This window comes from Cydia pomonella, chromosome 20 (assembly GCF_033807575.1).
Source record: "Cydia pomonella isolate Wapato2018A chromosome 20, ilCydPomo1, whole genome shotgun sequence".
Classification (NCBI taxonomy): Eukaryota; Metazoa; Arthropoda; class Insecta; order Lepidoptera; family Tortricidae; genus Cydia; species Cydia pomonella.
The window spans coordinates 5,612,747-5,631,379 of NC_084722.1; the positions used below are offsets into that span (position 1 = coordinate 5,612,747).

The window sequence follows — 18,633 nt, forward strand, 5'->3', positions numbered from 1 at the left end:
ATAATTGCGAGCAAAAGACTATTCTAATCCTTATTTTATATCATATTTATCGTCATTATCGCCTAGCCACTCTCGTCTCAAGATGGCTAGAGGTTATTAGAAAGATAAGTTTACAAGATATATGCTTTCTATCATTGACAAACAATCCATGGTTAATTGAGGTTTGTAGTGCGCTTATAAGTAACGCCATTTATATATATGGTATTACACATGTGGCATGGTGTGGTACAGAATGGTTCTTTTATATTAATAATGATTTAATTTTAAGTTTAATTTTATATGCTAGTTATTATCAATAGGGTTGACTGAAAATAAAGTTTTTTTATTTTATTTTCATTTATATCTTTGTATGAACAACAGTGTGTGAATATAAGCAAACAAGGCCTATTTTAAATCTGTCTATATAGGTATTGTGTAGCAGCAGGGTAAGTGTCTCTGGCCTTTACTTTTGCCCATACTCACCTAATACATTTTTATTCTAACATATATTTTCAAAAGTATATTTACAAATGTTTACCTTGAACATCAGCGCTATTTGGCAACCATAAGGTTCCACCGGCAAATGAACAGGGACACCACCAATTATCTTCTCAAACCCTGGTACTTTGGGTTTAAGATACACAGGCATTTTTGAGCTGGAGGACATTCCTGATGTAGCACTTTTAGGGAAAAGGTTTTTGATCACAGCGGTCTTTTTTGAAGATAATGTGACCTCGGGAAGCTCTGAATCATCGTCTGAGATCAGGTTTGTGTCACTGTAATCTATTGTGTTATCTGAATCGACTTCACTTGATATTTCCATAACGGTTGGCTTGTTACTCGCAGCAGCTGACCTTGTTATCCTCATGGAGGGTACTGGGGCTTCAAAACTATCGTCATCGTCGGATATCTCAACCGGAGAAGACATTTCGCGGCTAAATTTGCGGGCTAAACTACAGGGGACAAAAACCGGCTAATATGTACACTTATTGTAAGAGTAGAGCGTTTTGGTATCACAAGAATATTGTCATAGAACTTGAAAACGATACTTTTCATTTAGTTACATAGTTTTCATATGGTTTTAATCACAAAAACAATCGGCAGATAAACACGACAGGACGAGTTTCACTTTGACACTGACAGTTCGAACGTAAATGTCAAAATAAACGGCGTTGCGTTTCGTATTTGCAGAGTATTGGCTTAAAAAATATGAAATTATACACATGATCTAATGAATATAATAAAATTTTATTTGTAAAATATGAGTAAAATATATACAACAAGTTACATTTTTACTGACAATTCTTTTCTTCAAGACATCCACTTGATTTTATCCTCGGTACCTTCCATTTTTAAAACGCTGCAAGCAAAATAATCGTTAATATTACAAATATAATGTCATGGGAAATAAATAATAAATCTACATATATGTGGGATTTCTGTTATTGTTATATATAAAAAGCATAAACGAAAGGATTTCTATAAATATTAGTAGAAATATTTGTTTTGGTGATAGTGATACATACTTATTTTGGTGGTGGGGGTACTAGTGGTCCATTATATACATAGGAAAACAACGAAAATATAGCTGCCCAGCCTAGCCAACACATCTTGAATTTATGAAGGTATGTTTATTTTCACTTCTTATTTTGTGATAAATTGTTCCGTTTTAAAATATTTACATATCCTACTCAATCTGAATTTACATGACATTTGAAGTTTCAAGTCAATATATTTTTTATTGTAAGCAACTTTTGCCTGCCAGCACTTTTTCATCTTTTAGTCGCCTTTAAGAGCTTACCCCTCCTTCGAAAACCTCGGCCAATGGTCATATGTATTGTATGGACTGGGACAAAGAGGGTTAATACGCATAGCCAAGTTTTATTGACGCAACATATTAATCTGAACAGATTGCAGCACTATGAAAATTTTATGATTAAATGACGAAAACTCATAAAATATATTTTATTGTTCGTTCACCCACCATTAACAGTTAACACAGTCGCATTAGTCAACTGGCTGTATAGTAGTGTCGCCTTCGCCTCGGTGCAGCGCGTTCCCGCCAAAACGGGCGCCATTACACGAGTGAGTTGTCAGCGGAGGTTATGGTGCGTTATAATTTGGTTTATACCCCGACACTGCGCTGTTTAGTCGATGCAATTAGCGCCAAAAATGTCGCAGTCACACATTGCGACTTGCGAGAAATATCAAGTGGAATCGTTTAGGTTTTTACAAGCTTTTATTTAACTTTCCCTGTTAGAATGTATGGGACAAATCTTGCAAGTTAAATTTGACCCACTTCCCGGTTTCCGATGAAGCTGAAAATTAGCATACATGTGTAAGTCGGGTGACAATGCAATATTATGGTACCATGAAGCTGATCTGATGATGGAGACAGGAGGTAATCATAGGAACTCTGTGATAGAACAACGCAACCTAATAGTGTTTGGGGTTTTTAGAATTGTCTCGATGAGGATTAGTTGCCTGTGGAAAACAAGTACAGTCAGCGATAAAAGCTTGTACCAAAAATGAAATTTTTGCCAAAAACTTGTTCCTTATTGCTTATAGAATACAACTTAAGTTTGAGGCTTAGGTTATGGGCTAAGATTATAGAAGACTAAAGTCAGACCAAGTTAAGTTAGCAGCGATTTTGACAGCCCAGACTGTGCAAGTGATATTTTAAACGTCAAACTAAAATTTACTTTTTTTTAAATTTAAGTTTACTTAACACTTGCACAGGCTGGGCTATCAAAGTCCTTGCCAACATATCTTGGTCTAGAATCTAAATGCCTAGTAGTGGATATTGTATTAAAGGAAAATATAAGCATTTTATGTATGTATTTGACATTTTAACACACAGCACCCAATAATAATAAATAATAATAAACATACAGAGTATAGGCCAACCTTTTAGTGCAAAAATATTTTGTGTATACCCTAATACTTTACACACTATCCACATTTAATTTATGACAAGCCGGCAGATAAAACAGTGTTAACACAACGCATCTTTATTCAAGGATGTCACCCCATTTTTCGGGCCATTCAACAGTTAGCGTCCGCCTTTTAATACGATTCCTACAAATTGGTATACGTCATAAATTACAGTGAAGACGCAGCCCTAGCTCCCCTCGGTTGGCTGTTCGTATTAGTAGACTTTTTGGTTTGATTAAAAAAATACACTTAAATTAATATTTGTTTTTTTAGCATTAGAAAAAAGGTAAACAATCTTAAAATGTCTTTTTATTGATAAACGCTTTTTAAAAATCAGTAACTATTACTTATGAAAGCTAAATAATGTTAATAGTCGTATACGATTTATACATGTTACATATTTGCCGTAACTTATTTTTCAAAAGTGTTTTTCAATAAAAAGACACGTCAAAATCTCATGCCTTCTTTCTAATGCTTAAAAAACGGACTATAAAATAGAATATTAGGTGAGACATTACATTTTATTGTATGCTTAACTCGTTCCCATCTTTCCTAGATATCGCAAAGTTGAGTGAATCAAAGGCTAACTTTTACACTGCTTTTTTTTTAGGCGGGCTGCATTTTCAGCCAGTAGGAATTAATATAATTATATACACTTGGTACGGCACCGGGAACGGAAACCACATCAGTGTGTTGATAACCGCCAAGCACAAATACCTCCGGTAACTTGTACAAACTATAAATATTTGAAACATTTGCAGACTTAACCCCAAATAAACGGCTATCAATGACGTGAAAGCCCCTCAATATGATATATTTCAATCCCATTCGACCCACAAGTGACCTAATGTGAACACAGGAGCTCTCGCGGCCAAACAGTGGCGCGTCCCTACCAATTATTGACATGGTTTATTGCATTTCCTCTATCTGAGGCGCCTTTATCAACGTATGTCGCTCCACACGATACAACGGCATAGTTTTACTGTGGAACTAAGCTAATTTTAACCTTAATTCTGATAGTTAAAGCTGTTGGGAGATGCAGGGATGATGGTGCGCTGTCCGTTTTGCGTTTCTACTTAATTTGATGGCAAAAGTTGGTATCAGAGTCATTTATACGGTCTTATTATAGATGAAAAAGTTAGTTACTTTTTATTGTATCTGTTAGTTTTATTATGTACGTAAATAAATACTAAATATAAATACTATCTTGAACGCCTTATGTTGTTGTTGTTGCCAAATACTTAGCTATCAAGAAATGCCACACTCACGCCAACATCATGGGTTCTTGTTAGGTACCTAACTTGAAACCCTGACGGGAAAGGTTGGTAAGCGATCTTGCTTGGTGCTATTGCTTGCTTGGACTCTTTAGGGGCTCTTGGAATTCAAAGGGTTAAAACTGACTGGGACAAGTCGAAAAACAAGCGTCTAGACTTGATTGCTAGAGAACTTCTGTATGCGGATGATGCTGCACTAGTTGCAAACTCTGAAAATGAACTTCAGGAGTTCGTGACGCGATTTGGTCGAGCCTGTCGACTGTTCTCAATGAGCATAAACACCAGGAAAACTGTCATCATGGTGCAAGGCGTAAACCAGTCTCCGGAAATCATGCTCGACGGTGCTGTACTCGATGTTGTCGACCATTTCTGCTATCTTGGCTCTACCACCACCCAGTCACAATCTCTAGACAAGGAAATAGATAGTCGGATAGGCAGAGCATCAACTGTTTTTGGGAGGCTTTTCGCACGCGTATGGAGAAACCGTATGTTCACTACATATACCAAAGTCCTTGTATACCAGGCCTGCGTCCTAAGTATATTGCTGTACGCATCAGAAACATGGACTACATACGCGAAACAGGAACGCAAACTCAACGCTTATCAACTCATTGGAGCCTGGGGTCCGCTTGGCAACTTATTCCGAGAAATGACGTAGGCACTAGTTTTTACGAAAGCCACTGCCATCTGACCTTCCAACCCAGAGGGTAAACTAGGCCTTATTGGGATTGGTCCGGTTTCCTCACGATGTTTTCCTTCACCGAAAAGCGACGGTAAATATCAAATGATATTTCGTACATAAGTAAGTACTGAAAAACCCAGCCAGTCAGCCAGTCAGTTCGAGCCGGGGTTTGAACCCGCGACCTCCGGATTGCAAGTCCCACGCTCTTACCGCTAGGCCACCAGCGCTTTTTAAGTAAAAAAGTACCAAATATAATTTTAGGGATTCCGTACGTCCGTTACAAAAGTAACTGTCAGAAACTAGAAGGTTACATAAACTTTAATTTCAATTAGTCTTGGTATGGCTTGTCAGACATCACGCGAAAGTGTCGTCATCTATTTGCCAAAAGAGTAGGTAACCTAATCCTGATTGAGTGATCGAATGTTTCCAAATCTAACGGTGCAGATAAGAAACACCCCATAGTTAATACTTCTGGCAGATTGCAATTCCCAAGTCCATCGCTTAGATGTTATCTGTGGTATAAGTAGTTCCTCGGCTGTTTGGCACTTCTATTGCATTCGTTAACTTCTACTTAATCTATGAATTAAGAACTGATAAAATAACGATTAAAAGAATTAATGGTAGTTCTAACTTTAGTTGTGTTGTTGCTTTCTACTTCGAAACTCATAATTCGTTATTCAACGCTTGAGTTAGGGTGGTCTGTGCCTATTACAAATGAATATGTTTGAAGATTAATTTTCATTGCGTTGTGTGCGTTGCAATGAAAAGTTACTTGTGGTCAATCAGTTCTTTTAATTACTCGTACATATTTTTTCATCTTTAATCATTTTAATCTTTCGGATGAAAGAAGCCCCTGGCGTCCGTTGGCTCGTTGGTAGACGACATTCGGAAGATTGCGGGTCACTTCTGGATGAGATTATCTTATGGCGTACTGGAAGAGAGGTCTATGCTCAGCAGTGGGCGATAAAGGGCTGATATGATGATGATGACATCTTTAATGTGTAGCCAGTAGCGTGACGTCATCTTCATAGATAGATAGATAGAACTTTTATTGGTATTAATCATACACTGTCAGTTACACAATAATAATTCATTATAAAATGAAAATAAATTTAGATTTACATGTCAATAAATTATTTAATTGCTTAGATATGTTGATATGTAGTTAGGTTAAGCCTGTATTAATTACTTAAAGAACGAACGAAGTCGCTTGCCCTGTAACAGAAGATGATTTCTTAATTGTGCGGTGGAATGAGATGAATTAATGGTCAAAGATCTTTCATTTTCTCTTTTTCCGTCGCATGTCAGATTCCCAAAGATTGCCCAAGTTTGACCTATCTTGTACAGTCAGCAAAATAGTAGCGGATGAAATAACGCGCCAAAAGTGTGTGCCACTCTGGAAAACTTTTCTAAATAGAGACAAATCTTTTTAGTTTGCGTTCAAAAGTAGGTATCTGTTACAGTCTAATTGTTTTGCATAATAAAGAAATATTTCTTTTTGTTAATCTGTAAGACAATCTTAGACATAAAACATTTAAAATTGGAAAAATTACTGCCTTGGGTGAGACTTTTGAACTCACGGCCTCTGGTTCAGTTCAAGTCTCACCCAAGGCAGTAATTTTTCTACTTTTAAATTTATTCTAAGCTTAAAGCATCGTTCGCAGACGTTTCCGCTTGTTAAAAATTAATCTTAGATAGAGTTAGACCTAGCTAACTGCAGCGAAGTTAATAGCACAGAGTGTGAATGTATCATAAATGTCAAATGTCTATGAAATTAGGTATGACGTTTAAAACAACACTTCCACAGTCTATGCTGCATTGATGCTGACATTGCTGATTATATTGGGAGCGTGCACGACTGTCACGCAACCTAGTGTCCGCAAGTCTAGGGGAAAACTTCAATTCACTACATCTTATAAAACTACTCCAAAACTAAAAACTACTGAACGGATTTTCATACGACTTTCATCTATCAATAGAGTGATTCTTGAGGAAGGCTTAAGTATATAACTTGTTAAGGTTTTGTGTAAATTGTTTGAAATATAACGATGTTGTCGGAAAAAATCACGCTGGCTAGGAGCTTTAATCGAAAACGCTGCCTAATCCGTTTGAGCTATAGCAACACAATGTATGGTGGGGTTGTTTCTCATTCATAGGTCTACAAAAAAGTCCGCGATGTTAAATGTCTATCTTTTAAGGATAACTTACTATATCCATTCTTAACTTCTAGAAAAAGATCACGTAATATGTGGCATTTGCAAAGCTATTTACATGGATACATTATTAACAATTATCAAAATAAATACGTTTGTTATATTAAGCATTTCATACAGATTACAATGATCCCTTACACCATACAATTTAAACGAATATTTCAGGAGTAATAGTAAATCAAAGTTTCATTTCGAGCCATATAATTGTACGAAATGTTAAAGACGCTATCCGCAGTTAGTTCAAATTTTTACCACCTTATGCGCTGGGATCGCTTTACTTACCCCCACCATGCACTTCGCACGGTCCCAATACAAACCGCCAACGTCTTTAGTGTTGCCAATTCAACCGTTCACACCCTGCAGCGCAGCGGGCAAGCCAGTCGATCACTCCATTCTGCGCGAGCATTCGTGCGTGATAACCCCAGTGTGACCCGACTAATTTCTTTGTTACTTTGTTGGATTTAAAGCCTAAGTTTTCGGACCATAGGGGTGTCGTTTGGTAAATTGGTGGTATTGATTTTGAATAGACAATATTTCGACTCGGTTTTATGAAAAAAGAGAGGTATTGTCCCTACCGTAGGTATCACTGACCATTGCATAATTAAGCGATAGTAAAAAACGTACAAACAAGGGTCCACATTTCATATTCAATTGATATTAATTTTAAAAGCATATATATGAGACCTGAGATATAACCGTGAATACTTCAATCGTAACGATGCATAAGATTTGCTATGGTCTAGTTTCTCTAAACCGCTCAAGGATAGCCGATGGTCAAGCAAAAATTTGGGTAGATACCTACCAGAATTTATATTTTTCTTAATCAGATCCAATTCGCTAAGTTTGTACAACATTTTAAGAGCAATTTCATCCGTAAGGTAACTGACCCATGTAAGGTCCACCTTAATTATTTTAAATTCAATAATAATACTATACATTTTAAGAAAAAGCAACAAAATGTTTTAAATATTTTTTTGAATAATCGACAGACTGTAGTAGCTTTGGCTTAGAAAACATCTACTATTTAAAAAGTGGGCTTGATTAGGCACTTTTGGGGTCAAGTACCTTAGATTTTCAAAAAATCTTCCACTAAGTACTAGTGTAGTTAAGAATACTACTAATACTGGGCTATGGGATAAAAAACCGGACGCCTGCCTAATAAAACGGTATTCAATTTTATTTCCGGCAGACTTACATAATATGTAATTACATAAAATAGTATAATATATTATATTATACTATTTTCGTCACTCAACGAAAAATTAAAAAATATTCTTTCGCGACAACTTGTGATTTCATATCGATCCCGCCCAGGATGAGATCTTCAAACCAGCCAAATTTCGTCCAAATCTAACGTAAAAAACCCGGCAGCAAATTAAAAATCGGACTAAATCTTAATTGGCTACTTGAGCCATAACTTTCAGAATAGACAGTTCGACTGATTATATTTCTGAGGGCCTACTGCGAAAAAAGAATAGCGAAATTCCTTTATCTGAATCTCTATCGCTCTTACAAATAAAGCCCGACCAGAAATAATTTGATCATTGTCAAGAGGGCACTGTTATTCTCATGTATAGGCTGACTGTTCAGTTTAGTATGTAAAATTTAGTTCCAATTAAATCCCGCAATATGGCGCGTTGATCATATATTACTGGTCAGGCTTTAAAAAAATCGATTTTCGTTTTTCGCGGCAGGACCTCTGATCACCAGTGTTGATTTTCAATTCATAAACAATCCGATCGCTGCACTAAATAGTCACCAACCAATTACACCCTCCGCATCCCTTACAATTAGAACAGTAACAGCTACCACATTAGTTTCGTTTCGCTAAAGCGGTGAACCCGACATATGTCACCGACAGACTTGGCTCAAGTCGAGTGTCCAAGATTGAACGGAGCACAGGACTGTGTTTTAGTCGCTGATTGCCCGCTATCGTTGGTTTATCAAACGATCACTACAAACAATTCTTTGACGGCTCGAATTCTAGTGATCCTGCCTACGATGGTCCTGGGTTCGAATCCCGGTAAGGCCATTTATTTGTGTGATGAGCACAGATATTTGTTCCTGAGTCATGGATGTTTTCTTGTATTTAAGTATTTGTATATTATATATATCGTTGCCTGAGTACCCACAACACAAACCTTCTTGGCTTACCGTGGGACTTATTTTTGTAAGAATGTCCCTATAATATTTATTTCTAAGTCTAGTGGTAGTTTCCACTTTTCATTTATATGAACTAGCATCGGCATCGCTCTGCCAACTGAGCTACCGAGACTTCACTAAATGACAGCGAATATTTTCATCATCACCTTAAGAGCATTATATTAGGGTTTAAAGTAATCTAACCACCTATTTGGTAGATCAACGAAGGATATATAACATTTGTTACGTTCAATGTGCAGTTTGTGTCGTTAAGACAGAATTTATATTTTTTTCATACATTTACAAAAATTAAAATTCTGTTAGCAGACGCCTACTCTAAGTAGTATTAATTATCGATTTCTTGGTTGAATACATGTGCTCAGATGAACAATACTATAGAGGTGACAAGAAGCGAGGAGCGAGATGACCGAACGAGGTAGTCTTATGGAACTTTCAGTAGGAGGAGCAGAGAAAGTGCTATTATTGTTTGTCCTTGTCATAATCTAAATTTTAATTTACTTATGTCTTCTTCCTAAAAGCCTTAAGTGCCAATCAAAACGGTATTGCTATTCCCCAGTTAAGCTTGATGACGGTTTTGTTATACGTTGTCAGGACTGACAAAACGTGTTTTTAATTTAGTCACATTGCGTAAGTTCTGCCCCGCCCCTCATTTTATATGGCAACTCTATAGTATACTTGCTGTAAGGTACGCTTACATTGTAACTGGTGTGTCAATTAATTAAATGTCAGCTTCGATTGTTTTTACTGCAATTATCAGTAAACTGGCTCATAGAGAATGCTCTAGTTTTAATTTCCTTTTAAAAAATGTCGTAACCACACGCGCGTTTCTAAGTAAAGCTAATGCAACGGAACTATGCTACGAAGGCTCAAACTATGTTGTAACCTGAATTTTTATGGAAAATACACCCGTGCGTTCGTCGCGAAAGAAAAAGACGGCTATATTTGCCGTATAAGTCCGTCTCTTTCACATAAGAGTGTAGTTTTATAACAGATGACTGTTATTACACCTGCTTCACCCCTGTAGGTCTCACGACACGATACGAATCGAAATTGTATAATTTTAATCGAGTTAATTATCTCTATTTGGTCACCCATCACACGGTCCGATGAACGGTTTTATAGCTCAAAATGTCGGCGATGAAATAACTATTTTACAATAGAAAATGTGTTACAAAAGAATACAAGAAAGACTAGAAAATAAAGCTATTGACATTTGAACTGAAATGCTAACTTTTTCGATAAATTGAGCTTTACGTGTGCCTAATCGCTAAAGTGATGGCAATGGTCTCACAGGCTAGCATAAATATCAAGTCACATTTTTTTTTATACTACGTCGGTGGCAAACAAGCATACGGCCCGTCTGATGGTAAGCAGTCTCCGTAGCCTATGTACGCCTGCAACTCCATAGGAGTTACATGCGCGTTGCCGACCCTAACACCCCTCCCCCCCTAGTTGAGCTCTGGCAACCTTACTCACCGGCAGGAACACAACACTAAAACCCATGAAGTAATGTGACATTAATGATGACATTGCCACATTTTGTTATTGTAAATGTTAGGCAGAGTTAGATCGGTCAGATTCGAGATTCTATATTGGCTGCATTTGTTTTGTTATATCATTTGTTGTCGTTCTTGTTGTGTCCCGTTGTCCAAGGGACGATAGTGGATTTGTCTGAAAAAATATTGTATAACGTTCTACTAATATGCGTAGGATGGAAAGGAACTAATATTATGGGACAATTTCTACAAGACCTAGACCTAGTCCAACACAGTCACAGTCAGTCTTGTGTTGTGGGTACTCAACGACGACATATGTAATAAATAGAAATAGATAAATACTTCAATACATAGAAAACATCCATGACTCAGGAACAAATGTGTGTGATAACATGACATAACATAGTAGAAAGCTAAATAATAACATCTTTATGTACTAACTATATAGGATTTGTGCCAATGACCATTTTTCTTTTACCAGGAATTTACCAGTTATCTTAGTGGCCGCACGCAAATAGTTCAAATCCCAAACAATACTAGTTTATATGCAAAATCAAAGCCATCTGTCGTCTCCAGAGGTGTGCCGCAGGGCTCAATTCTGGGCCCGCTCCTCTTTATTCTCTACACAGCTGATGTCAGTGGTATCATTGAGAATTGTAATTTTCACCTTTACGCTGATGATATCCAAATTTACATATCTTTCGACCCAATTGAAACTGGTTATGCCGTTGACAAATTAAACAAAGATCTTGAGAATATTACAGCCTGGTCCGAGTCAAACTGTTTAGTATTAAACCCTAGTAAATCCAAAGTTATGTTTTTTGGTTCCAAGAAACAGATTAACCAGGTGGAAAACCATCAACCGATTATCATTATCTCGGGAAATGAGGTAGAACGTGTATCGGAGGTGCGAAATCTGGGAGTTTTGATGGATGAGTCATTGCGTTTCGAGGGTCACATAGCGCAAATTGCGAAGAACGCATTTTACAGACTTAAAGTACTTTATCGGATTCGCGATTTCCTTAGTGTTGATTTGCGAATTAAGTTTTGTCTTTCATTAGTACTCTCTAAATTTGATTATGCTGATGTCGTTTATGGCCCACGTTTATTAGCTAGTACAGACCGGATGGTACAAAGAGTGCAAAACGCCTGCACACGTTACTGTTTTGGAGTCGCCCCGCGAGAGCACGTGACGCCATATTTGAACTCAGCACGTATTCTTAAAATGTCATTACGCAGAGAATTGCATCTTTCATCTCTGTTATTTGGTGTTTTTAAAACGTCTAAACCAGAGTATCTATTTAATAAGTTTAAATTTCGTGGTAGCAGGTCAAGCTTGTATGGAATCAGATCGGTTTGCGATGATTTGTTACTGCCTCGCTGTCACGTTGCCGTTTTCAAAGGTAGTTTTAAATACTCAGCAACAAAATGCTGGAATAACTTACCGCCACCTATCAAAAACTTAAATACAATTAGTACTTTTAAATTAAAACTCAAACAACAACTTCTAGAATTTCAAAGCATGCTACCTCCTGGTACTAGAGTAAAACCGTCGTATCTGTAGTGGTCGAAATCGTTCTTATGCGCCGTTCAACTTTGTTAATCTCGGTACTTACTTATAGTAAAATTATTACATTCATGTTATTTATTTCCTCAATATATACTTTATTACCCAACGTATTTATTTAGCCTAAACATTAAACCTACTATCACATATGTCATAGTATCATACAGTATAATCTTATAAATATATCCATAAACATAAACATATATTTGCATACCTATATTATTTTCTACACAAACTAAAACGGTCTTAGCCATACAGTTTCCGACAAGCAGCAAGTAAGTTCGTATTGTACGAAGGGTCGGCCTGACCAGCGTTGTAGTAGGTAAGCCTGCTGCAACACATGCTGAGGTTCGCTCCTTTTTAGCATCATAATTTTAAAAGTTTTTTATATCTACATGTAAACATAAATTTGTGCCTAATTAAGTTTCATTTTAAGGCTTGTAATGTTTTGTAGTATTGCCTGTAAACATGTTTCAATGTGGTGTTAAATAAAAAAAATCTATGTCTATGTCTTCTATGTCTATGTCTAATGAAATGATAAATACCTGACCGAGTGCCCTTACCAGGATTAATTCGAACCCGGGAGCTCCCGCTTCGTAAGCAGCATCACTATCGAGTATACCGACTAGCCTAGGAGGACGTGAAATAAACACATAAATGAAACAAAAGGTCCAATAAAAAATATTACTTTTTTCTCATTTGCATTGAAGTATAATTGATACTTAAGGGGTTAAGTGGAATTTTATTCATTCATTGCAAATTTCAGACATCATCAAGTAGGACATGAATAATTGAATATTCAGAAGGTACCTGAAGACTTTAATTGTTATTTTATTGGGCCAGTTATGTAAATATAATACGCTGCATTTTGTGAAATTGTATATTGTAAATAAAATACCTTTAGCAAAAAGGTAAAACAAATGATTTTGTAATAATAATATGTAAAAGTGTAATAATTAATCTTAATTTATGCGATTGATTAGGGTAAAACATTCAGTTTTTTTTTATAAAGGGACAGTATTTTAAAATTGTGGCTTAAGATTTTCACCCATTTTGGACCCTTTACTTAGCGAATTAAAAAAAATCGTTAACTCTACAAAAAGGCTCTACGAAAAAATAGAAAAAAGATAATGAAAAATTAGAATAGTATAACAAGAGTCGTTTGTCAGTGGGGCATAGACAGAAAATTATCTTGCAATTTTCTTATGATAGTATTGATATACCAAGATTTTTTTTATTCTGCTGTTTGCCAGACTATTTAACAAAGGGTTAAGGGGAAAAATCTGTCTGTCATTTTCATTACAGGCTTTTATGTTTCGACCAGATTAGTAGGTACTTAACCAAAATATCTATTTATCAATATATAACAAACCCAAATTCGACGAAGCTACTTATGTTTTATTATTACAGAACTAACTTAAGTCTCCATGACCTCAGATTTTTATCGTTAGTACATACCATAATAGTTCATCTTCGCTGAATTTTTACTATTTTATTTCAGGGAAATACCACTACGTGGTTTTTACCGATATTTAGGCATTTCATGTTAGTAGGTAATATTAATAAACTTATAAACAGGTTAATTTTCCAAAGATATACCCACCGCCATAAGGGTTAATATATTAATAACTTTCAAACAGATCAGATATATACGACTAAAATTACCAACTTTCACCTTGACTACAAGAGGTAGGCTAAGTTGCGGATGAGTCGGGATTATTCCGCCAAGTTCTGAAGCAGCCCGCATCCAACTCGCAAGTTCTGGGTGTTTGCTCCACACTTTCGCTTGAACTTGGATTTATCTAGCCTCCATTCACAACTTTGGAAGTGTTAGATGTTTGAACAACTTGTTCGCAGGTTTGTTATACCTTAAAAATATCTATAAAGTAACTGGTGTCCGCGACTTCGTACGCGTGAATTTGTATGTTGGTAGTTATATATTCTTCATGAGCGTATAACATTGATTGTCTGTCCTATCCCAACCAACGAAGTTACTCGATCCTAATTTTAAAAAAATGCTTTCGATGTAATTCCTGTTAAACCCTCTTAGAAAATTTAGAAGTCCACTATATAAAAAAAACTGTTCCCTCCCGATGCAAATTTTCAACCCTTTTTCATCGATTTAGGGGATTCTTAAGTATGTAATTAAGAATGTAATCTTGTATGGAATCCTCATACTGTTTTCCTGCTTGGAGCAAAGTGACCTATGTTTCTACCCCGCAAGATCTTATGTCTTATAAAAGATTAACAACACTGTTTATTTACAATAACAATATACATAATAAATGCATATATACAGAGGATTACTATAACTAGCTTAAATTTAAAATAGACCCTTGAGGCATTCTACCAAGGATGCTGGCGGCATTTCCTCGTTGTATCGCAATACTGATACGTTGTGCGAGGAAGCCAGCTCTTCGGTCCCCAGTTACGTCAACCAGACGCTTCGCGATTTCTACAAAAAACTTGTGCGCGCTGGGACCCCATGGACCTAGAGTTTCAACGCCAAATGAATGGTACGAAATGGTACTCTCTACCGAGGCTCTTATATTTATTACGTTTCAAAATTTCGGCGCTTTCCGCCGCTGCGCCCGCTTTTACATTAATTAGTCCGTTGGAGGTGGGACGGTGCCAGTGTGTCTACGCAGGTAGGTCCTGCACTAACATCCGTCCCAAGCTGCAAGGAACTAACGACATCCCATCAGGTCTCTTGCCATCATCCCTGATAATGCCAGTCGGCTCAAGAAGAGCAGGCACATTGATGGTGGCAAGTAACCGACGGATTATGTCATTAAGATTAACTATATTACATTACGTAGAAGACAAACAGTTTGTTTTAACGTCCCAGTTCCGTGCTCGCATTAGGCTAATGGTCGATGCGTTTTCGCCCGCGCTCTGACTGACGGCTCGTTACGCGCTGACACCAATTTTTCACAACTTTTCCCTTCTTTGAATAATCGCTCGCATTTTTTGGGACTGTCCCTAATGAGTATGTGGATACGGTGTGTTACGAATAGTTTTGAAGGGTTCATTTTTTCTATTTTAAAAATATATAAAGATCTGTATGAATCAATTGTTTCGCATCTCAAATAGTTACGAATATTCTATAGGGCTGCCGAAATAATTAATACCCGAGTCGCAATTTCTCAACCCCTAAATGTTTGAACATGACAACAAAACTTGGAGCGATAACTAATGTATGGGAAAAGCATCAATAGTTGAGTTTATCGAGATATGAACTCTCTGAGTGTCATTAATTTTTGCCCCATAAACTCTGATTTTTAATAGTGTTTTTATAAATAATTATATAAATACTTATTTATCACAGCGTTTTAAATGACAAACGAGGAATTTACGAATTCTAATTTGATTTTTAATAATGAATTAACTGTTTATTACTCAGGATACGTACCTAAAGTGTTTTTATTTCCATGAAATATAATAAATATTATAGGTTTTATTTCCTTGTGTTTTTATACATACACAGCATATAGTACTTAAATATTTATATGACTTACCATAAAAATACGTCTTACAAGTCACATCAATGCAAGTAACCCCAATACAGAACCCCTAGTGTAAATTTATTCGATAGCGTGACGTGACGTACCTACTCGTTTGCGTTAAAACTCATTTTGTATAGGATTTAGAAACAGTGCGCCAAGCGGGACGTTACGTTTTGGAAACTCAAAATCCCATACAAAATGAGACTTAACGCAATCGCGTACGTCACGTCACGATATCGAATAAATTTACACTAGGGGTACAGTTAAGGATAGTTATCGTAACCCCCAAAAATAGTGTAACCTCCTATAATTACGGAACCCTAAAAACTATCACAGCCTCATTATACTAAGCGTGTCGCCGCACGCAACTATTTAGACTTTTTGTAAACTTTTTATATCAGATTTGTTTGATTGCTACGCAAGTTTTTACGTGTCGCTTATTGGGTGCCATTTGTTGGTAAATTAACTGATCGTTTACAGCAATTTGTTTACATAAACCTTATATTTTTCAACCCTCAGTTATATTCTTCGAGGTGTTTGTGTGGGGTCATAATACAGAGCAGCGATAATTATCGAACCCATCCCGAAATAACGAAAAAAATGTCGACTCTTCCATTGAAAAAAATAAGAAATAAGAAAGTAATATTATAGGACATTATTACACAAATTGACTAAGTCCCACAGTAAGCCCTATAAGACTTGTGTTGTGGGTACTTAGACAGCGAGTACATAGAAAACATCCATGATTCAGACACAAATATCCGTGCTCATCACGCCAATAAATGACCTTACCAGGATTTGAACCTGGGACCATCGGCATCATAGGCAGGGTCCACTAGGCCTAACAGGTCGTCATTAACCCTTCAATTCAATTAATTCATATGTGTTACATAATTGTTTACTGATTCTGGGAAAAATAAAAAAAAATATATAAAACATCGATTTTACTGCTAAATCAGTGTTAGAATTGACATCTATAGGCTAAATCATATTTATGTAAATATATAACTTTCAGTAAGATATGTATGAAAAATCTTAATACTATCAGAAACGTACACTAGTTGTGATATACCTATGATAATGTTTTTAAATATAAAATAATTGCAAACCCCGAAAAAAACCGCCTAAATCACATACTAAAATCACGAACTTTTCGAGATTTTCCAAATTTTCCGCCATTTCGTCTTAAAACTAATGGAATTTTTTAAAACTAAAATACTGCGTAGATTTGAATAAAACATCTGAAAGTGTATTAATTAACGATCAAAATAATAATAAAGAACTAAAAAAATTAGTTAGATTTTTAAAATCTGTGAGCTGTCTAATGCTTTGTAGACATTTCAGCCGTGAATATTATTATGTATAAACAGAGATTTTCATTAGGTACCTACTAATTTCAGGTTGGTCTCAGTTGAAAAACTATACGCCTGTTTACTTTTATTAGGTAGGTATAGCTACATATAATAATATTATGTCTAATAGTTTTACCTATTTTACGAACGTAGTATAAATATACCCCATTTTTTAAATCCTTTCATACCTTTTGTTGTGGATAGACCGATATACACACACCAAATCCATAGGTATTGTATTAAAACTATAATTAAGCATTTGTGTTCGAATTATATCTATTCGGGGGCGTCCAAACAATGTTAAAAGCTTTTAAACTAAATTACTGTCCACTAACACTAAACTACCGGCATTGTTCCAGCACAATGCACGGCATATATGGAAGCTATTTGAGTAACTGTCCGAGCTATTCGACGCATTGAATCAACTGTCCAAACTGTTCGATTAGCGCATAATTTATGTTGGGAGGGCGTTGGCGTATTGTTGTGATTTGGTTCAAGTGTTGGAGTGAGGGTATTAACCCGAATTACTTTAATGTATTTAATTCACTTTGTTTTCATTCCAAATTATTGTAGAATCTTTCACTTCACGGGGTTTTTGTCGAAGCCTGCCGAAACATCAGCCCGACACTGTCGAGAATGCAGTATCAGTTAGCGCGGTCGAAAGGTCTGGCAGTTTTTGGGCCGAAACCGAACATGTTTTATGTTGATACCTACCTGCCGAAACCGCGCCTTCGCTCGGACACTGTTTACTAGACTCCGCCCGCAAATATTAGTTTATTAATTTTATTTATAAAGCCCTTTATTCTAAACAACTTTGCTAAACCAGTTACCATCAAAATGTCGTCTCTTTGACTTCCCCAATCCAATTGAACGAGTCTGTACTACACACACTTTAGCTTCCGCTTACCCCTACCACTTCCTAACTAAAGTGTTGCCAGGTACGTCATTAAACATTACCCATCACTCTGACATTAAGTAATTTTTTTTTTTTGGATTTTGTGGCCTGGTTACGAGACCTTTAAGCCAAGTCTTTAATTGTATTACACAGCACTACGATAACACATTTATTAACGTATTTTAGGAATGTTGCCAACGTAAAATTCATATTTGCTTACACTATTTGGTATTATTATTAAAAATCATGACATGTTTGTTGTTTTTATATGATAGCAAATTAGTTTTGAATATTTATATGAAATCTCTTAGTTCAGTGTGCCTGTCGAAAGGCCTCCTCCAACTTCTTACAGTATTTCCTCTCTCTTGCCACCCTTGTCTAGAGTGTTCCAACTGTTAGTATTATTTCATCTTCCCATTGTGTTATATAAGACTTTCTGTCAGTTAACTCTTTCTTATTCTAAATATCAGTGTCGGTGTTCAGTGTTACATTACTTATATTCTTTATGTGGAAGATTTTGACCCTGATTGTGAAGAGTCATCGAAAAATATCTATAACACTATCTATCTCTT

General features: G+C 36.2%; 1 protein-coding gene and 1 long non-coding RNA gene across 3 annotated transcripts in view; both read right to left on the reverse strand.

Annotated features, from left to right (window-relative positions):
- Positions 1-1,037, reverse strand: part of LOC133529106 (Fanconi anemia group J protein homolog) — a 118,161-nt gene extending 117,124 nt beyond the window's left edge. For both annotated transcript variants that reach the window (XM_061866729.1, XM_061866728.1), the window contains exon 1: positions 518-1,037. In XM_061866729.1, coding sequence (XP_061722713.1) covers positions 518-907 — 390 coding nt within the window. In that variant the 5' untranslated portion in view covers positions 908-1,037. The remainder of the gene's footprint in view (positions 1-517) is intronic.
- Positions 1,038-1,208: 171 nt separating this feature from the next.
- Positions 1,209-1,744, reverse strand: LOC133528811 (uncharacterized). Its single transcript, XR_009801059.1, has 2 exons — positions 1,506-1,744; positions 1,209-1,339 (listed from the first exon to the last, which is right to left on the reverse strand). It is a non-coding gene; the product is annotated as an uncharacterized LOC133528811 (long non-coding RNA).
- Positions 1,745-18,633: the final 16,889 nt, after the last annotated feature.